General features: G+C 52.4%; 1 protein-coding gene across 1 annotated transcript; it reads right to left on the bottom strand.

Annotated features, from left to right (window-relative positions):
• Window positions 1-304: 304 nt before the first annotated feature.
• On the bottom strand, window positions 305-20,281 carry LOC128823175 (hydroperoxide isomerase ALOXE3-like). The gene is made up of 14 exons (XM_054005302.1): window positions 19,617-20,281; window positions 13,176-13,380; window positions 12,501-12,585; window positions 9,529-9,651; window positions 9,166-9,269; window positions 8,567-8,739; window positions 8,087-8,230; window positions 7,376-7,579; window positions 6,943-7,029; window positions 4,766-4,935; window positions 2,671-2,792; window positions 2,002-2,102; window positions 1,051-1,221; window positions 305-578 (listed from the first exon to the last, which is right to left on the bottom strand). The coding sequence occupies exons 1-14, from the start codon at window positions 19,761-19,763 to the stop codon at window positions 399-401; spliced, it is 2,016 nt and encodes a 671-aa protein (XP_053861277.1). The 5' UTR covers window positions 19,764-20,281; the 3' UTR covers window positions 305-398.
• Between the last annotated feature and the right edge of the window lie 449 nt (window positions 20,282-20,730).

Here is a 20,730-nt window from a genome sequence, read left to right on the forward strand (position 1 = left end):
CTGACCCCGAGTCTGACCCAGGTTAGAACTTGGCCCTGCCCCAGGCTAATCTTAGCTCCCCCTGCGGAGGAGCTTGGGGATATCATCTCCTTTTGATGAGGGGTAAACTGAGGCACAGTGAGCACAGGAGACCTATCCCTGTTGCTTATGGACAATAGAACTCAGGAGTCCTGGCTCCCCACCCACCCTGCTCTAACCCACCAGCCCCCACTCCCCTCTCAGAGCCGGGGAGAGAACCCAGGAGTCCTGGCTCCCAGCCCCCTGTGTTGTACCCCACTAGACAGAATCAGCCATTCAGAGTGGAACCAGTCTGAGGTTTATTGCTCCTGGGACAGGATCTCAGGAACAGCGTTGCCAGCGGCCTCAGGGGGCCCGTCCCTGGGGTTCGCTGGTCGGTCTCAGATGGATGTGCTGTTCTCGATTTGGTGGGGATCCAGGTAGCGGTAGGGGATGGGCAGGGATTTGTTCCTCTCTTGGATCTCCTGGGAGATCTGGGCAAGGCGCCCCTGGAAGGCTGTGATCAGCCGCTTGGGCTCCTCCTCCGTGAAGTGCTCATCGGGGTACGTGCCCAGGGATCTCTGCAAGGGAAAGGGAGAGTGGTGAGGGACAGCATGGAAGGGCTCCCTCACCTTGCGCTGAGATGCAGCCACCTTTGGGGTGGGGCAGCCGGTTACACAAGGATCCCTCATGTGCCCTAGAGCACAGGGCAGGTGTTTAACAGAACTGTAGCAAAACTGGGAAGAGTTCAGGCCAGGGAGGGAAGGAGAATCCTGCAGCCGGTTGAAACAACAGGGCATCCCCAAAAGTGCAACTGGGCCAGGACACCCTGGTTCATCCCCTGGCTCATGTGAAATGACAGTGGGTCCTTTATTGCTACCACAAAGGAGAGGATGGAGAAATCAGCAGAACGGCTCATTCAACAGACACCCGCAGCCCATTGCCCCCTAGCGCCACCCTGGGGCCAGCCCTGCCTGCCAGGGGAGAGTGCCCCCTGCTGAGCCTGTGCCCTGCTCCCTGCCCCACAGTGACCCCTAGTGCCCATGTTCTCACCGAGTCTCCCGGCTCGCAGCAGATGACCCAGAGGGTGAAGATAGCGAGGCTGGTGCTGTTGACCTCCGGGATGGTGTCCAGGTAGCTCTCCAGGGAGGTGGTGCCCTTGGCCTGGGGTGGGGGGTTCCTCATGGAGGACGGGAAGTTGGGCATCCAGGCACCAAGGTCATACTGCGGCCCAGAGAGACCCCCCACAGTCAGAGCAGCCAGGGACCCCCTACCAGCTCAGCTAGGGACCCCACCCCCCAGCCCAGCCCAGGGGACACCAGCACAGGGAAGGTCTGGCTCAGCCAAGGGATCTGGGCATCCAGGGCGTGGTCACAGTCTCACCCATGGGCAATGGTTAGGAAAGTCAAAGTGGGGGTCGGGAGTGCTGGGACAGGATCCAGAAGTGTCCAGGGTCTCACTGGGGTTGGGTGCTGGGTGGGGGATTGGCTGCTAGAGCAGGGTTGTCATAACTATAAAGGGAAGGGTAACAGCCCTCCTGATCCACCAGAACTTGGTGGGAGAAAGGAGGGGGATGGTTAATTTCTCCTTGTTTTAAGATCCAAGGGGTTTGGATCTGTATTCACCAGGGAATTGGTGAAGAGTCTCTCAAGGCTACCCAGGGAAGGGAATTAGCACTTTGGGAGTGGTGGCAGCGGACCAGATCTAAGCTGGTAGTTAAGCTTAGAAGTTTCATGCAGGCCCCCACATTTGTACCCTAAAGTTCAGAGTGGGGAAGCAGCCTTGACAAGGGTCCTGGGGATTGAGGTGTCAGTGGGGTGGGAGACAGAGTGGGTGTGTTAGTGGCTGGACCCCAGGGACCCGTGTTGGGTGCAGGGTGGGGGTGTCAGTGGCTGGACCCCAGGGTGCTGTGGGGGGCAGGGTGGGGGTGTCGGTGGCTGGACCCCAGGGCCCTGTGGGGGGCTGGAAATGGGGCCCTGAGCGCCCAGGCTGGCCTCTCCCTACCTGCCCGTTGTTGAGGGCGGCGTGCCGGGCCGAGCAGCAGTAGATCCACATGGTCAGGTACTTGATGAGCTCGGGGATGCTCTGCAGGGACGAGGGGAAGCCTGCGGGATGGAGACTGGGCATCACTGAACTGGCCCAGCCCTGCACTGCCTCACTCCGCTGCTCCGGGCCTCAGCTTGGCAATGTGCCATCTCCCCCCCTTGCCCGTTCCCACAGTGGGGCCATTCCCAGTCACCCCATGGCCTCATCCAACCACCGTGACCAGGCCACCCTGTTCCTGCAGGGTCGGACACCTTGCTCCCCGTCCGGAGGTTATGACCCCTGCCTGCAGGGCCACTTGATATGAGCTGGGGTCTGGCCCCATTGATTCCAAAGGCGAGACGCCCATTGACACCAGCTGGGATCTGGCCCCATTGACTCCAATGGCGAGACGCCCATTGACACCAGCTGGGATCTGGCCCCATTGACTCCAATGGCGAGACGCCCATTGACATCAGTCGGAATTTGGCCCCTTGACTCCAATGGGGAGATGCCCATTGACACTAGCCAGGATCTAGCTGACAGTCGTTCAGCCTCCTGAATCATGCAGTCCAGAGATGCCCCCCAGTGGCCCCCGTATGGAGCCCGGTGACCAGCGGCTACAGAGCTCTTGGTTCACATGGTCCCTACCAGATGCCTCGTTCCCCAGGAAGCCTTCACGAAAGATCTCGTCTGCCCAGGCCTGTAGCTCGCAGTCGGCCAGGACGTGGGCATCACTGTGGTAATAGTGTCTGACGATGCCGGAGACGAAGCTGGAAAGAGCAGAGATGTGTCAGCCTGGATGGGTCGATGCCGGCCTCATCGCTTCCTAGTGCACCAGCGTCATTCAGTCAGTGACTGCAAACAGCCCAATGCTACCCTGCACCCTTGCCGGTACCTAGTGTCCCCTCCACTTCGCCCTTTCTTAGCTGTGGGAGCATGGCCTGGTGGCTAAGCCGCTGGCCTGAACTCCAGGTGATCCTGGATCTCGTTTACGGCAGAGTTGAACTTTTCATTTCAAATTGGGCTTGCTCTTGTGGAAGTTAATACGTTAAACAAGAGTCGCCACTGGCACAAAACGTCTTGGCTTGACTGAAACCAAGTGTTTCCATTCACCCCCAATGTGATCTTTCCCCAGAAACTGGGTTGGGGCAAAATTGCTAAAAATTTGACTTTTCCTCTCAATTTTTGTGTATTTACAAATTTTCATTCATTTTTGCAATGCCAACCAATCTACCACACAAAGTAAGTAACGGGGGTTTGGATAAAGGCAGGGGAGGGGATGTGACATATCTATCTTCAGGGTCTACATTGATCATAGACCTCTAATAAATCAGCCCAAATTGCTTTGAAATTTTCGGGCATTCCCTTTCTCCGGAATGCCAGCCATTCGTTAGCTGAGTGATCAGCCAGATCGCCAAGCCAGGCATCAATGTTTGATGGGGGTTGACTTTTCCATTGTGGTAGGATTAATTTTTTAGTGCCCAAAGCTGCCTGTTGGGATCACGCTGCCTTGTTACCAGGGAACCTCCAGGTATCAGGAATAGAATCTGTGACACACTGTACCTCAAAATAGCTCCCTGTAAAACCCATATGCATCATTCATATATAGTTGTCATATTTCATACAAAGCATGCCATGTACGATATCATATGAAAGGTCATGATTTGCTGAAACCCCTTGTTCTTTCCAAATATGTATATCGTTAGTGTGTATGAAGTTATGAGATTTTGCTGGGTGGTTATTATTGAAATATGCTTTAAATTTGCTAGTGACGTACAAAGAACTTCTCCCCACCACACCCAGGAGGGTGTTCAATGATCATTAATAAACAGGGGAGTTGTAATTAAGGGATTTACACTTCAATGAGGGCTGCCCAAGCATCACACAATGGGGACTGCTCCACTCTCTGACTCAGTTGCACAAGACCACCAGGGGGATTGCTCAACCCAGTGACTCAGCAAAGCCCAACAGGGCATGTCCAGGCCAGTGTCTTCTAGGCACATGGACTGAGGGTATAAAATAAGGGACATTGGCATCATTCTTTGGCCTTTCTCATCCCTCACCTACGCTGGAAGCAACAAGAATGCTGGGAAGACGAAAACTTTAACTGAGGAGACTGGTCCCAGTGTATTAAGAACTGTAACATCCAGTGGGATGAGAAAATTGTTTGATCTAAATGCTGCCTAGGTAATAAGGTTTAAGATTCAGACAGTGCGCTTACCTTTTATTTTCTTTGGTAACTATCTCTAACCCCTTATGCCTGCCACGTATAATCACTAAAAAAAGTTATCTTTCTGTAGTTAATAAACCTGTTTTATATTTTACCTAAAACAATTTGGTTTGGTTGAAGTGCTCAGGAAATCTCAGCTCAGGTACAAAGACTGGTGCATGTCCTCTCCGTATTGAGGGAGGGGTGGACTGGGTAATAAACTGAAACTGGCCAGGCTTCTGACCAAGGCAAGATGGTATCATTCTGGTGTGCAAGGCTGGAGAGAATTGGCTGGTGCCCTTCTCTGTGTGATTCATGAGTGGCTCAAGGATCATTCATGCAATCTAGCTGTGTGTGTGTGTGGGGGGGGGGCGGTGTCTTTGAAAAAGTGCCTTTTGGGGAATCCCAGTTTTTTTTAACTCAGAATTCTTTATTTGGCAGGAAAGCCGTGTTCTAAGCAACTCTGAGCTGGTGGGAATTTTCCACATGCCATCTGCTTCATCGCCACCCTCTGCCCCGGCTCCTGCTCCTTACCTCTCAATGGCCGACCAAATCTTCAGCCCATCATCCCTGTAGTAGTAATTGGGGATGCAGTCAACCCCGCGCTCTTGGATGTCGTCAGGGATGCAGAGGGAGGTGTAGGTCAGGCAGGACATGCCCTTGGCCATCAGCACGTTGGTCCCCTCGTGCCCCGAGCCCATGGCCTGGGAAGGAACCAGAGACAGAGCCTTCAACCTCTGAGTCACTGGACCAGGGGGTGGGTTAGAATGAAATACCGCCACGATCTATTTCAGTACAACACAACGACAGACAATACATCCATGACAAATGTGTCTCCCCGATGTTTCGTTTTGCATTGTACCTCAAAATGACCGATCACTCATAACACCCATGTTTTCACAGAAACGTAGAATCGTGGGGCTGGAAGGGACTTTGAGAGGTCACTGAGTCCAGCCCCACCGCACCAAGGTAGGACCAAGTCAACCTAGACCACGCCTGAATGGTGTTTGTCCAATCAGTTCTTAGAAACCTCCAAGGACAGAGAGATTACACCCTCCCTTGCATGCCTGCCCTTTAGAGAGAGAAAGCTTTTCCTAATTCATAGATTCATAGATTCTAGGACTGGAAGGGACCTGGAGAGGTCATCGAGTCCAGTCCCCTGCCCGCATGGCAGAACCAAATACTGTCTAGACCATCCCTGATAGACATTTAATATTTAACCTAAATCTCCCTTGTTGCAGATTAAGCCCATTACTTGATTAAGCACATTAGAATCATAGAAGATTAGGGTTGGAAGAGACCTCAGGAGGTCATCTAGTGCAAGCCCCCGCTCAAAGCAGGATCAACCCCAACTAAATCATCCCAGCCAGGGCTTTGTCAAGCTAGGCCTTAAAAGCCTCTAAGGATGGAGATTATACCACCACCCTATGGAACCCATTCTAGTGCTTCACCACCCTCCTAGTGACAGAGTGTTTCCTAATATCCACCCTACACCTCCCCCGCTGCAACTCGAGACCATTACTCCTTGTTCTGTCCTCTGCCACCACTGAGAACAGTCTAGATCCATCCTCTTTGGAACCCCCCTTCAGGTAGTTGAAGGCAGCTATCAAATCCCCCCCACTCTTCTCTTCTGCAGACTAAATAACCCCATTACTTCTTGTCCTGCCTTTAGCAAGACCAGAGAACAATTGATCACCATCCTCAACAGTCCTCAACATATTTGAAGACTATCAGGTCCCCTCTCTCGGTCTTCTCTCAGGACTAAATGTGCCCATTGTTTTTTTAACCTGGCCTCATGGGTCAGGGTCTTGAAACCTTTTATCATGTTTGTTCCTCTTTCCCAGACTCTCTCCAATTTGGCCACATCTTTCCTAAAGTGTGACCCCCAGCCCCCTCACTTCTCCAGCTGAGGTCTCACCAGGGCCAGACAATGACCTCCCAGGTTTTACACATGACACTCCTGTTAATTCAGCCTAGAATTATATTAGTCTTTTCCCCAACTGCATCGCATTGTTCTCTTATATTCCATTTGGGACCCCAATATAACTTCCAGATCCTTTTGAGCAGTACGACCCCCCTCCCCCACTCCTGGCAGCCAGTTATGTCCCATTGTGCAGCTGGGCATTGACGTTTTCCTTCCACAGTGATGCACGTTGCACTTCTCTTCATTGAATTGCAGCTTGTCGATTTCAGCCCAATTTTCTGAGCTGTCACAGTTGCTTTGATTTCTAATTCTGCCCTTTCCAGAGGAGGCCGGTACCTCGGGTGACAGGCCAAGTACGTGGCTCTGGGAGGGGAGTGGGGGCTAGTGGTTAGAGAAGAAGGAGCTGGAAGCCAGGACTCCTGGGTTCCCTCCCCGGCTCTGGGAGGGGAGTGGGGGCTGGTGGGTCAGAGCAGGGGGGGCTGGGAGCCAGGACTCCTGGGTTCTCTCCCTGGCTCTGGGAGGGGAGTGGGGGCTGGTGGGTTAGAGCTGGGGGGCTGGGAGCCAGGACTCCTGGGTTCTCTCCCTGGCTCTGGGAGGGGAGTGGGGGCTGGTGGGTTAGAGCTGGGGGGCTGGGAGCCAGGACTCCTGGGTTCTCTCCCTGGCTCTGGGAGGGGAGTGGGGGCTGGTGGGTTAGAGCTGGGGGGCTGGGAGCCAGGACTCCTGGGTTCTCTCCCCAGTTCTGGGAGGGGAGCGGGGTCCAATGCCCCTGACTATGGCATCCTCTCACCCTTTCAATGCTCCCTCCACGTCTGAGTAGCAGGCTCCTGGCCATGACGTTGATGTGCAGCGTGTAGCGGGTGTGGGGCAGCAGCAGCTGTGGGGGAAGAGACACAGGAGTGGGTGAGGGCAAGCAGGGAGCCACCCCCACCCTTGCATGTATCCGGTGGGGGCAAGGACCCGGCCCCTCTGATAAGCCAGCAGCGGCTCCTTCTTCCCCATCATTCAGAAGTTGGGGGACGTGCTGGACCACGATGGGTAGAACGCAACCAGCATGGGGCAAGTCCAGCCTGGCACACCGGGCACACACACCCTGCCGGGTATATGCAGGTGTGGCTGGGCACAGGTGGGTGCCGGCAGTGGGGCCCGTCTGGCACGCTTCCCCTGCTGGGCTCTTCTCTCCCGCACATCTGGGCACAGCTGGCCCCCGGCCCCTCTCTCACCTTGAAGAGCGGGTGGCACATGGGCAGCTGGCGCAGGGTGGCCAGGGTGAAGGCCTCATCGATCAGGTGGGTGAGCAGCAGGTGGCTCACGGCCTCGTGCACCAGGAACTCGGCGTAGCGCACCCAGGTCTTGGCCAGGATCCAGTCCCACTCGGAATCGCTGGGCAGGAAGATGGGGCTGTCGGGGCCTGGACACTGGCTGAGCTGTGGGGGGGTGGGAGAGAGACACAGGAGGCTTGGGGGGCCGGGTTGGTGCATGCCGGGGGTGTGAATCCTGCTGCTTCCCCAGGGGAGCCCAGGGGCTGGGACCCGGCTGCCAGGATGAGGGGACATGACGGTACAGCAAATCCAGTGTTAGGAAGAGGAGACACACAGCTGGGGTGTGTGTACACACACGCAGGCACACACAGAAGGGTGTGGGGGGATTAGGGAGCCAGGACTCTTGGGTTCTCTTCCCAGCTCTGGGAGGCCAGTGTAGTCTAGTGGTTATAGCAGGGCAGGGCTGGGAGCCAGAACTCCTCGGTTCTCTCCCTGGATCTGGAAGGGGAGTGGGGGATAGTGGGTTAGAGCAGGGGGGCTGGGAGCCACGACTCCTGGGTTCTCTCCTGGGCTGGTCCCTTAGACGGCAATGCCCAGCCCTGGGACTGTGTAGGAGTGGGGGCTGCTTGGGGCTCCCACTAGGCAGCATGTGGGGGCGCCAGGGGCTGTTACCTGGATGGCCACGGGGACGAGCTCCCTGGAGGGCTGCAGGTACAGCAGGCAGAGGGGCGCGGCGATGTGCTGCAGGTAGCCGTTGATCGTGTTGGCCGGGACGCCCTCCAGGATTTTATAGTCAGCGAGGAAGATGTTCCCCATCTGCAAGGCACAGGGAGAGGAGAGCAGAGTGCGGGGGCCACCGTATTCGGGGGTGCAGAGCGGGGACTCCGGGGCATAGGGGAAAGCTGGGATGCTAGTGCTGTGTGCTTCCCCAGAGCAGTGCCCTCTCCCAGCGCTGTGAGCCTCCCACAGACGTGCCCTGGGACTAGCCCCTGGAGCCGAGTGGTCAGTGTGAGCGTGGCCACTGGCTCTGGAGTAGGGCCAGCTGGACACCTCTGACCTGTGGCTGCTCATGCCCAGAGCGACACTGGGGAGGGAGCCAAGAGCGCAGACGTGGCAGAGTCCCCCCAGGGGTGTCCCTGGCACCCCACTTACCTCCAGCTCGTCCTGCAGGCTGGTGCTCTCCCCCAGGGAGGAGGCCACCATGGCCGGTGTGACAGGGAAGTTGCAGGGGAGCTCTGTGCAGCGCCGGATCACCATCGGGTGGACCCCGTTCAGGAACTGGTACCCGAAGAACGTGTCCTCTCGCCAGTGCGCCCGCACGTACTCTGGGGGGACATAGGCAGGGCACCCACAGGATTAATGTGCCCTGTCGGGGCTCAGGGGAGCCGGGTTTGAGTCCTACCCTGGGTGCCTGGGGCAGCTTTCAGCGTCTCTCGGGGCCATGGCCTCCCCCCGCTGGAGAACGGAGCTAACGGTCCAGCATGAGGGGGGCCCAATCTCAGTGGGGGTCTGGGCAGCCACCAGCACAAGGGGGTCCCTGAGCATGATCAGGGGGGTGTCTATACAGTGCCCGGCACAAGGGGGTCCCTGAGTGCGGTAGGGTGGGGGGTGTCAGGGCAGCACCCAGCACAAGCAGCACTGGAGTCTCTAGCTGCTTGTGTCACACCCGTCCCAATCACCCTGCTCTATGCGTGGGGGCTCCCGTGGGCCCAGGTGAGTGTGATTTGGGGGTGGGTCGGGGGATCACCCACCTGTGATCGGGGTCTTGTTGAAGCAGAAAACCTTGTTGATGTCGTCCAGCTTCGCCCAGGAGTTGGTGCAGCTCAGGAAACCCTTCAGCCGCAGCTCCACCTGCCTGGGGGGACAGAGCAAATGTGTGGGAACAGGCCGGGGGTTTGGGCCTGTCCCCGGGAATGGGGTGGAGATGAATGGGACGTGGGGCAGGGTTAGTGAACAGGGTTGTGTACAGCGTTAGGGTTGTGTACAAGGTTACGGTTACTGTACATGGTTGTGTACAGGGTTAGGGTTACTGTACAGGGTTAGGGGTAGTTTCTAAGGGCAGGCCTAGGGGCAGGCGTTGGGAACGGGTCTGGCCATGGTTAAGCAGCACTCACGCGTTCCCCCCACGCAGCAGGAAGTTGGTGCTCTTGGTGAAGGAGTACATGCTGTTACAGTCCAGCTCAATGACGTTCTCCACCGCCAGACACCGGGGCAGTCCGGCAGCGTACTCCTTCCACCTGGGCAGGGAGAGACCGGGAGGGATGTTAGCCCTGGCCTGCCACTGCCCTGCCAATCCCCCAGCCACAGTCCCAGGCTGACCTGTCCTGCAGTTCCTATCACCCCCTCCATCCCCGGGACCCCTGTGACATTATGAGTGTAATATAATATCTCATTGAAAGATGACAGGGCCAGAAAGAGTTAATTAACTCACAAACTGACCTGACCTATGGCCAAACTTTAGAGACTGGTTAGGAAGATCTGTAAATGAACAGAGCTTTGAAATGCAGCCGGCGTTGTTAGAGCTAGAAGGGTCGGTGTTTGCTCAGGTCTTGTGATGTAAGCAACCACGTCTTGTCTATTGGTGTGGCTTTGATTCAAAGATCAAAAAAGGAATATTAACATTTAGGAAGATGCTTGAATGAAATCCTATTATTGTCTCTTTGAAAGTTGTGGTTGTGGAAGAAACGAACTCCACTCTCAGGTTGGATGCAACAAAATCAGAGAGAGTTTTATTCAGGACATGCAATTGCAAGGGAAGAACACAGCTGACAGAGAGCATCTCTGCCTCAGTTTCTCCAAAGTCCAAGCAAAATCACACAAGCATTTATACCTCTTTGTGACGTGCATGAATTAAAAACATCTGCATTTTATTTAGGCTATTTGCTATTTAGTCCAGTATTTTCTCACTTTCTCTTCTCAAACATCATTATCTCAACGCTGGCTGCTGAAGTGAAAAAACAGATTGACAGAGCCAGACGAGTACCCAGAAGTCACCTCCTACAAGACAGGCCCAACAAAGAAAATAACAGAACACCACTAGCTGTCACCTTCAGCCCCCAACTAAAACCTCTCCAGTGCATCTTCAGAGATCTACATCCTATCCTGAAAGATGATCCTTTACTCTCACAGATCTTGGGAGACAGACCTGTCCTCGCTTACAGACAACCCCCCAACCTAAAGCAAATACTCACCAGCAGCCACACATCACTGAACAAAACCACTAACCCAGGAACCTATCTTTGTAACAAACCCCGATGCCAACTCTGTCCACATATCTATTCAAGTGACATCATCATAGGACCTAATCACATCAGCCATACCATCAGGGGCTCGTTCACCTGCACATCTACCAATGTGATATATGCCATCATGTGCCAGCAATGCCCCTCTGCCATGTACATTGGCCAAACCGGACAGTCTCTCCGCAAAAGAATTAATGGACACAAATCTGACATCAGGAATCAAAATACTCAAAAACCAGTGGGAGAACACTTTAACCTGTCTGGTCATTCAGTGACAGACCTGCGTGTGGCTATCTTACAACAGAAAAACTTCAAAAACAGACTCCAAAGAGAGACTGCTGAGCTGGAATTGATATGCAAACTAGACACAATCAACTCAGGATTGAATAAGGACTGGGAATGGCTGAGCCATTACAAACATTGAATCTATCTCCCCTTGTAAGTATTCTCACACTTCTTATCAAACTCTCTGTACTGGGCTATCTTGATTATCACTTCAAAAGTTTTTTTTCTCTTAATTAATTGGCCTCTCAGAGTTGGTAAGACAACTCCCACCTGTTTATGCTCTCTGTATGTGTGTATATATATCTCCTCAATATATGTTCCATTCTATATGCATCCAAAGAAGTGGGCTGTAGTCCACGAAAGCTTATGCTCTAATAAATTTGTTAGTCTCTAAGGTGCCACAAGTACTCCTGTTCTTCTTTTTACTGACTATTCTGCTGTTTCCCACTCGCTTCTGACATGAGCCCTGCTTCTACAGGTCTCGCGATATTAGGCTAAGACTTGACAGAACAATTGCTCTGTCTCTTATATGGCTACACTTAAACCCTCTCTTTCTTTCCCTTCTTCCACATGGTACCCTGTATCTGAACTGTTTAATGGATAAATTATCCTGTGCTAATTGCCATGATGTTTGGGAGAAGGGAAGTTAATTCTATTGTTTTCTCAGGCCAAAAGGCTGCTGGAAATGTATAAAAACCCTGGGACATGATCCTGCTTCATCTCAGATCTGCTTTGGGGTTCAAGAGTGGGAAACCTTAAGCCATAAGGATTGAGATCCCCAGTCACTGACTGGAGTCACCCTGAATATGGACATTGGACTATAAACTATGGGGGGAGGGATAGCTCAGTGGTTTGAGCATTGGCCTGCTAAATCCAGGGTTATGAGTTCAATCCTTGAGGGGACCATTTAGGGTAAAAATCTGTTTGGGGATTGGTCCTGCTCTGAGCAGCAGGTTGTACTAGATACCTCCTGAGGTCCCTTCTAACCCTTATCTTCTATTCCTATTTCTAAAAGGACTCTTGGCAACTACAAACTCATCTCTGCTATGTACCTGAACTTCAAGAATTGAATTCAAGTCTGTATGTATGTTGATCTTTTAACCAATACTCTCTCACTTTTCTTTTTAAATAAATTTTAGTTTAGTTAACAAGAATTGACTATAGCGTGTATTTTGGGTAAGATCTAAGTTATAATTGGACCTGGGTGTGTGGCTGATCCTTTGGGATTGGAAGAACCTTTTCTTTATATGATGAAATAAGATTTTCAGTAATCATCACCATATCTGACATGTGTGTCTGGATGGAGGCCTGAGGCTGGGTACTTTAAGGGAACTGCATTGTTTGGACTTCTGAGTAACCAGTGCGGTAATACAGAGGCTGTTTTGGGCTGGCTTGGTAAACCTAAGTATTGGAATATCCACCAACTTTTGGGGTTTGTCTGCCCCGTTCTATTTGCAGTTCACCCTAATTGAGTGACCTCAGCCGGCTCCCAGGGGCAGCATCGTCAGAACCCCACACAGGAGTGAGCCCCGGGGAGCTCCCCCAACCCCCTCACTCACCCATAGCACTCGCGTCGGTGCTTCAGCTCAGCCTGCCGCTGCTCCAGCAGCAATGGGGAATCGGCATCGTCACAAACCGTCTGGCCTGGGGGAGAGAGAGAACATGAGAGAGAGAGAGACAGGGGTGTATATGGGGATAGATAGATAGATAGATAGATAGATAGATAGATAGATAGATGGGTATGGGGATGGATAGACAGAGGGGCATGGATGGGGATAGATAGATGGGGATGGGGATGGAATGATAGAGGGGTGTGTATGAGTATGGATAGAAAGAGGGGTGTGAATGGGGATGGATAGACAGAGGGGTGTGGACGGGGATAGATAGATAGATGGGGATGGATAGACAGAGGGGTGTGGATGGGGATAGATAGACATAGGGGTGTGGACGGGGATAGATAGATAGATGGGTATGGGCATGGATAGACAGAGGGGTGTGAATGGGGATGGATAGACAGAGGGGTGTGGACGGGGATAGTGAAAAAACGATAATAGATAGATAGATAGATAGGGATGGATAGACAGGAATGATAGAGGGGTGTGTATGGGTATGGATGGAAAGTATGGTGGATGGGGATGGACAGATAGAGGGGTGTGTATGGGGATAGCTATCTATGACCCCAGGTGACACCAGGTCATCCCCCATGTGCCTCCCCCCAGCCCGCAGGCCCCTACCTTTGCCCTCCCGCAGCTCCAGGGTGCGGTAGCCCTCAATCCACTGGTAGCAGGGGAAGCGATAGCTCTGGCCGTGTGGGGAGACGACCTCCACGAAGCTGCAATACCAGTTGTCAGTGGGGTAGAAGGAGTAGGGCTCCTTGTGGAGTCGCACCAGGACGATGTCCCCCAGCCAGCGCCGGCTGCACAGCTTGAACTCCTCCACCTGCAATGGGGGGGGGGGGGGTTGGGGGACCGGAGGATGAGGGTGTGACTCAGGGATTAATCCAGCAACTCAGGTGTTAACTGTCAGCATCTGTTTCCTCCCCCCCTCAAAATAAAACACATGTTGGCCTTCTGTGCCCCCGTTGTGTGGAAGTCTCCAAGGAAACACAGGTCTGTCAGGTCACTATTGCAACTACTGTTCTACTCAGTACCTGCCTTTCATTAGCCTGGAGGTAGAGGCCAAGAGTTACCAGTTTGGCTACAGCTTGAGGTACCTCAGCATAGCCGAGCAGTGTATAGGAGAAGGGCACAATCCCTTTAAAGCCTTTGTGAGCCCTCTAGCGGTGCCCACCATGTTTTAGAAGCTGACACAAATGGGTCAGAGCAGCCCTGTGCATCTAAGCTTGGCCTCAGTTAAAGTAGAGGTCGATGTCCTGCTGTCAGCTAATTTTTGCAGCCACGTCCCCAGCTGCTGCCATTTGGCACTGACACCCAGGGGACGAGATCCTCTGCTGGGGGTAAACAAATCCGGGTTGCCTCATTGTGCTGGCAGATCCATGGACACCAACGGAGATTACGGCTCCCCATTCGATTGGGCGTTGCACAGACACCGATGGATCTCAGGGTCCTGGCCGGCCAGGGTTGGGGTCAGGATTAGGGTTAGGGACACACAGAGACAGCCCTTGCTCCTGGCCTACTCAGACATAGCTTGGGAGGAGTCCAATGGCCCAGGGAGGAGACCCCTCCTGTTTCTACCCCAAGCGAGCCTTCTCTGTCACAACCCGAACTCAGAAGGGGTCCTGGCCACTGGACTGTGGCCCTGCCCCCTGCTTGACCTCTCCCCCCTGAGGCCCCACCCCCCACTCGCTCCTCTCTGCCCCCCACTCTCTCCTCTCCACCCATCCCCCCACTCTCTCCTCTCCACCCATCCCCCACCATTTGCTGCCCACACCTCTCTGCCCCCTCCCCCACACCCACTCCTCTCCACCACTCCCCCACACCTACTCCTTTCTGCACCTCCCCCCACCCACTTCTCACTCCTCTCCACCCCTCCACACCTCACTGACTGCTCTCTGACAGTCTGGGCGCCAGGGCCTGAACGGTTAATCCAGCCCTGGGGCAGACGTTGGCGAGACAGACCCGAAGCAGAGCTCTGTGTCAGCTTGAAAGTGCCTCTCTGTCTCCAGCTAAAGTTGGGCCGATAAAAGATAGGACCTGCCCTCCTACTGTGGGCCGGACACGGCTACCCCAGCCTGGCAAACCACACAGGCCAGCCTTGTACGTGGGACCGACAAGGTGGATATCCGTGTCTTGAAGGTAAAAAGACAACAGGATCCTCTGGATTGATTTTGCTCGGACTTGTATTCGGTATTCAAACGATTTTCCGGACTCTCGAACACAACAGGCAACTTCTTGTTAACCTTCGGCCAGGCTGAAGAAGGGGAAACTAGAGGTGTCAACACGCGAGGGTCGAAAGGTTTCAGTCCTCGCGCAGGGGCAGATCGGCGCGATGTGGAAAGGCGGCAGTTCGAGATCGGCACGCCGAAGCGGTGCCTCCGTCCTGGATTGAAATGGCTTGGCCTCGTTGTTCCGAATCAGACTGGGGAAGGGTGGGCGTTTCCTCCCAGAGGGGAAGCTGGTGGTTTTAGCGCTGGAGGTCCTGGGTTCGAGACCAGCCGGCATTGTTACCAGATTCGCCCGTCACTTTGGGGTACGCTCATTGATTAGGGTTACTCTTCTGTGTGTGGGGTGTGTGTGTGTGTCTGTAATTCTATCAATGTACTGCTTGTGTCACTTGTGTTTTCATAAGGAGCTCTACTTCTCCCTTCTGCAAGTCCCCTCCCAATGGAGCTATCCTGCAGGACCTAGGTTCCCTAGGGCTGGGTTTCTCCAGCCCTAGAACTGGATGAACCCACACACACACACACACACACACACAGAGCAAGTCTGAGCGGATTGGGTCAATCAGCACTGTCAAGCTGACCCCTTATATGTCTCTGGACTCACTGGGCTGGATGAAGCAGCACTTCCAAGCTGCCACCCTCGTGTGTCCCAGGTTCAGCACGTCCCTATCCCCACTCTCACATCACAATTGTACTGGTAGTAACCCACCCGATGAGCAAACCCTGGAGTATTTTTGGCACTATAGGGATCTTTAGCTTAAGTAAGAGGAGCGTCAATGGGGGAAGCCAAAACCACAAAAGAGTAAAGTTCAGAGAGAGAGGGAGAGAAGCAGCCAGTTTAACCGTAAAAGATATTTATTGAATAACCCAAGGAGAGCCTAAACCAACATAACAGTTACATTATTAAAGGTTGCAAAAGTAAAATTATACCTGATCAAACAAGTCAGGGTTAGAAAGTTATACCTGAGGTAGAAAAGAAAACAGAGAGAGAGAGAGAGATAGTTGGGATCTCACTGCTCCATGAAGCTTGGACTGGTCGAGGTTCCAGGTGATGGTGGTAGCTCAGGGTCCTGAGGGCAGGAGACAGGCAGAGTCCCCAGCCCGAACAGTCAGGAGAAGATGAAATCCTGGTGGAACTGATGCAGAGTTTGGATCCAGGCATCAGAACACTTACTGGAGTGTGGTTTTTTTTGTAGGGAAACAACAAAGGTTCAAGGGAGAACACTAGATTTGTTTATGGGTAAACTGATGACTCAAGGGTTTTCTTTAGACTAGACAATAGGAGCTGATCACTCTTGGCTATGGGAGGGAGCTCACAATGCAATTAGGCAGCTTCAGTATTTTGGATACCAAGCAAGGATTCATTACTAGAATTGGTCTGATAACTGCTGAGCTGGGTGTGGGCAGTCGTAGTTTCATTAACATCTGGAGCAGACATCCCCCAGACATCCTGACACGATTCCCCCGGGGAGAGGCAGGCAGCCGAACCTGTTCTTCAGTCAGCGCAGCCTCCATGCCCCAGCCGGTGTCAATGGGCGTTTCTCCATTAGAGTAAATGGGGCCAGATCCCAGCTGGTGTCAATGGGCGTCTCTCCATTGGAGTCAATGGGGCCAGATCCCAGTTGGTGTCAATGGGCGTCTCTCCATTGGAGTCAATGGGGCCAGACCCCAGCTGGTGTCAATGGGCGTCTCTCCATTGGAGTCAATGGGGCCAGATCCCAGCTGGTGTAAATCAGCATAGCTCAGTTGACTCCCATGCCTGTTTTTAAACAGGCTGCTTTTCCAATGGTCCCCACTAGGGGGAGCTGTTCCCACTGCCCTTCGCTGTGGGGGAATTAATGATCTCTGGGACAGTACTAGGGTTTACCATGCAGGAACCTGCCCCCTCCCCCATGTGGGTGGATCATCCCATCCAGGCCCAGTATAGTGCTGAGCTGCCCATTCCAGCCTCCAGCCGTGGAGGGAATCTCCCTCCGGGAGCAATCGCGGGACGTGATCGATGCATGAGACACCTCCGTGGGAAATCGGCAACTTTGGGTCTGTCTTCAAGAGAACAAGGCTGAACTTAGGGAAACTACAAGTGGCTGGGAACCAGGACTCCTGGGTTCTATCCCCAGCTCTGGGAGGGGAGTGGAGCCCAAAGGGACCAAGAGAGGGAGCTGGAGCCAGGACTCCTGGATTCTGTCCAACAAACTCACTGTGTCACAATAGGCAAATTTCCTGCCTCTTAGAGTGACTCAGGTTCCCTGTCTTCAAAGCAGGTTCTGTAATTTGTACCTGCGCCAGGCCAGGCATGTGACCTGTAATTAATATTCCATTTTTCTCCTCACCTTATTTTTCTTGTTTATTTGCTTTGTGGGTTTGTCAGTTCAGGGAGCGACTCACACTCTGTGTTGGTGCGGGGGGAGGGTGGGGGTCTGGGCAGCGCCTGGTACAACAGGGCCCTGATCTTGGTCAGGGGGGTCTGGGCAGCGTTTGGCACACTGTGGTCCTGTTGTAATAAATATAAAGACCAGGTGGCCTGTCTCTCTTATCCTGCTGGAGACGGGTTGGTTTTTAGAAGTCATCCTATGAATCCACAAAGAAATATTGGAACTGCTTCAGTGGATCAGACCTATGGGCCCATCTACCCTGGCCTCCTGCCTCCTCCTTACTGCCCTCAATCAGCCCCATGGGCCTATCTAACCCAGTGTCCCGTCTCCCACAATGTCCAGTCCCAGCTGCTTGAAAGCAAGAAATCCCATCAAGGAGCAAGTTGCAATAACCTGCCCGTAAATGCTGTTTGTCCCTCATCCCCGGGAGCTTAGGGAGTGGAGGGAGAGCAGGGATCTGAGGGCGAACAACCCCGGCCCATGTTTATTGCAGCAGGTGGAAAGCCTGATGCTGTTACAGTTGTTCATAGAAGTATTTAATCCTCTTGCAAAGCCACCTCCTGGATCCTGGACGGGGGTGGGGGAACGTAAAGTCATTTCATCCGATCAAGTTTTGCCCCTTTTGCTGACTGTCCTGGGGTTTTTTTTGGCCATTATTATGGTTGTTACATTGGGGCAGTAGCGGTTCCGGTTATGGACCGGCAGCCCGTTAAGCTAGGGGCTGTACCTCTTGAGAGAACAGCGCTGAATTAATGCCCGGTCGAGGGCAGTGGGGGATTCTCTGTCACTGGTAAATTTGCAATCACCTGGTTCGCTGTAAGTTGCACTAGTTAATTACACTCCCTGTTAAGAAAAACGGTGTCTTATTTGCCCAGTTTCAGCGTCCCGATACTGGCTTTTCTTAGACCTGTCTCTGATAGAGGAAAGGACCCTTTGTGGTCACATTTCTGCTACTTACGGTGTGGGACCAAGTCACCCCTCGTCCTTCTCTTTGTGAAACTACACAGGTCGAGCTCTTGGCTTCTGTCCCTCTAAGGCAGGTTTTCCAGGCCCTTGATCATTCTTGTAGCTCTTCTCTGACTTCTCTCCAATTTATCCACATCCCTCTTCAACTGGGGGGAGACCCCAGAAATGGACTCAGGACCCCAGCAGCGGCCTCCCCAGGGCCAAATCCCCCCCCCCAAAGCTGAGATTCTCACATGACTCCAGGCGCTTTATATTTTCCGTGTGTTGTTGTGTTTTTCTGTTTGAGTCATCTATAATATTTATCTGCACCCATCACCACCTCACACTCTGTAATTTATTTAGCCTAACCACACCTTCTAAAGCAAGGCTATGCTATTATCTCCATTGTACAGATGGGGAAACTGAGGCAGAGATGGTCTAAGTAACTTGTTCAGGGTCACGCAGGAAGGCTCTGGCAGGACAGGGCACTGAACCCTCATCAACCACAATCCAGCTGATTGCTATAACCGCTGGACCAGGAGTAGTCAATAAGCCAATCACAGGCCAAATCTGGACTGCCGGATGCTTTTGAACAGACCTCAAAATCTTTTTATTTTCTCCTTATCATTATTGGGGTCTTTATTATTAATTTCTCTGGAGGCTGGACCTTAACTAGACCTTGGCCAAGAAATTTGGACCTTGACAAAAAATTGACTACCTCTCGCCTGGACCATTCTGCCTAGTACAACTGTGTAAATACAGGATTTCTTCCTTTGGGGAATTCTGACGAACAAAAATAAAACAATGCCATTTTTGAGTGAAAGCAAAAAATGAAATATTCGGGGAATCAAACAGGCAGGGGAAAAATAATGGTGGGACGAAGGGCCTGAAGCGAAAAGTGTTGTTTCGATTTGGGGCATTTGAAATAAGTTTTTTTTTCAACTTTCTTAAAAATAAAATTCAAGGAAAAATCATTTTGAACTAAAAACAAAAGAAAAGACCTGAGGGGGGAGGATGTTTTTTAGGGTTCCCCTCCTATCCAAAACAATTTGGTAAAATGGACACAAATTTGCAAAAAAAAAAAAAAAAAAAGGTTTCAGGGACATGAAATCTTCATTTTTCATTAAAAAAAAACAACAACAAAAGTTTCCATCAAAAAATGTCACGTACCAAAAGCAGTTTGGAAGCTTTTCTCCACACTACTGAGGGCTAAAAGTTTATATTGTAAAACTAAAGCTGTGATTCTTCCTAGCATGATCCTTTGATTCTAAGAACTGGAGCTTTAAGAAAAACAGAAAGTATCTCCAGACACTTTCACCTGCTCCACGTTCATGGGTTTAGGCTTTTCTATGCACCCATGAGGGCTAGAGACTGAATGGTTTTTTTTAAACAAAAAAGGGAGTGTCTTCCATCATGATCCCATGACTCCAGAAGCTGGGGATTGATGATCAAACACCCTGCCATATCGACGGGGTGGATCTGTCCACAGAGCATGGCCCCGTTCTACTTGTACTCACCGCCCCGGGGTTGAAGTCCTTCCCGCAGTTGTCGAGGGGCTTCTTGTCGCTCTCCTCATGGGTCCCCACCAGAGTGATGGAGATGGAGCTGAATGTCCCAGCTAGCAGGAAGTTCCCAGTGGCGACGCGGACTTTATAGATGCCCATCTTAGTTGGGAAGGCACGGAGGATTCCTTGTCCTGCTGTCTGTCTGTTCTGGAGATCCGGCGTTGTTGTCTCCTGCTCCTGGACAGGCTGTAGTTTTTATATTCGCTGCTCGCCCTCGGTGACGCAGCTGTGGGTTCTTTGATGGCTCAGTCACTCCCCAGCTCTAGGGGAGTTCAAGGGCAAGGCAAATGGAGGCTGGCTCAGCTAATTTGCACCTCCAGCAACCTGCCTGCTGAGTTTCCCTTCTGCCGGACAGGACTCTCTCTCGAGGGATGGCATCAGGGTGGGAACAAAAATCAGGGGAGGCCAGGATACCACAGCAAGAGGTGCCTTCAGCTCCCGTCTCTCCCCAGGGCTTGTGTAGATAAATCTCTGATAATTTTCATATGACTTTACGTTGTGCCTCTTCATATAACCTTGTGGTGGGTCTACCCACGTGTGACCTCTGTTTTCATGGGACTTTGTATCAAAGCCTCATTTAGAAACTTTGCATTGCCCTTGGTATAATATTATAGCCCCTAAGGATAGAATAAAATAGAAGAACATTTCTTTTTGCTAGCAGTAGAACAAGAGCTCTCCCCCTCCACTCTTAATCAATTGCCCTGTTGAATGAATGAGGTGTGGATGAGCAAGGCATGGAAGGCAGCACCTCCAGACAGCCTCAACTGTTGGAGAGGGGCTGGGAGCCAGACCCAAGGACAATGACACGAGTCAAGTGGGCTCATTAAAGACAACCCCCCCTCGGGGGTTAGAAGCAAGCACCTTCTTTTGGAAACACCCTCTTTGCAGCATTGGGACAACACTCAAAAGAAAGCAGCACAAAGAACCAATGGACACAAACACAGAGTTTAAATCTGGTATAAATTTGCATAAAAGGGAAGCTGCTATAAAAGTGAGGTGTCTTGCAGAGGACCCTGGGTCTCGTCTTGTCAACATGGGAGCATCGATCCGGATCGGCAGAAGCCCG

This window comes from Malaclemys terrapin, chromosome 15 (genome assembly GCF_027887155.1).
Source record: "Malaclemys terrapin pileata isolate rMalTer1 chromosome 15, rMalTer1.hap1, whole genome shotgun sequence".
In the NCBI taxonomy this organism is placed as follows: domain Eukaryota; kingdom Metazoa; phylum Chordata; order Testudines; family Emydidae; genus Malaclemys; species Malaclemys terrapin.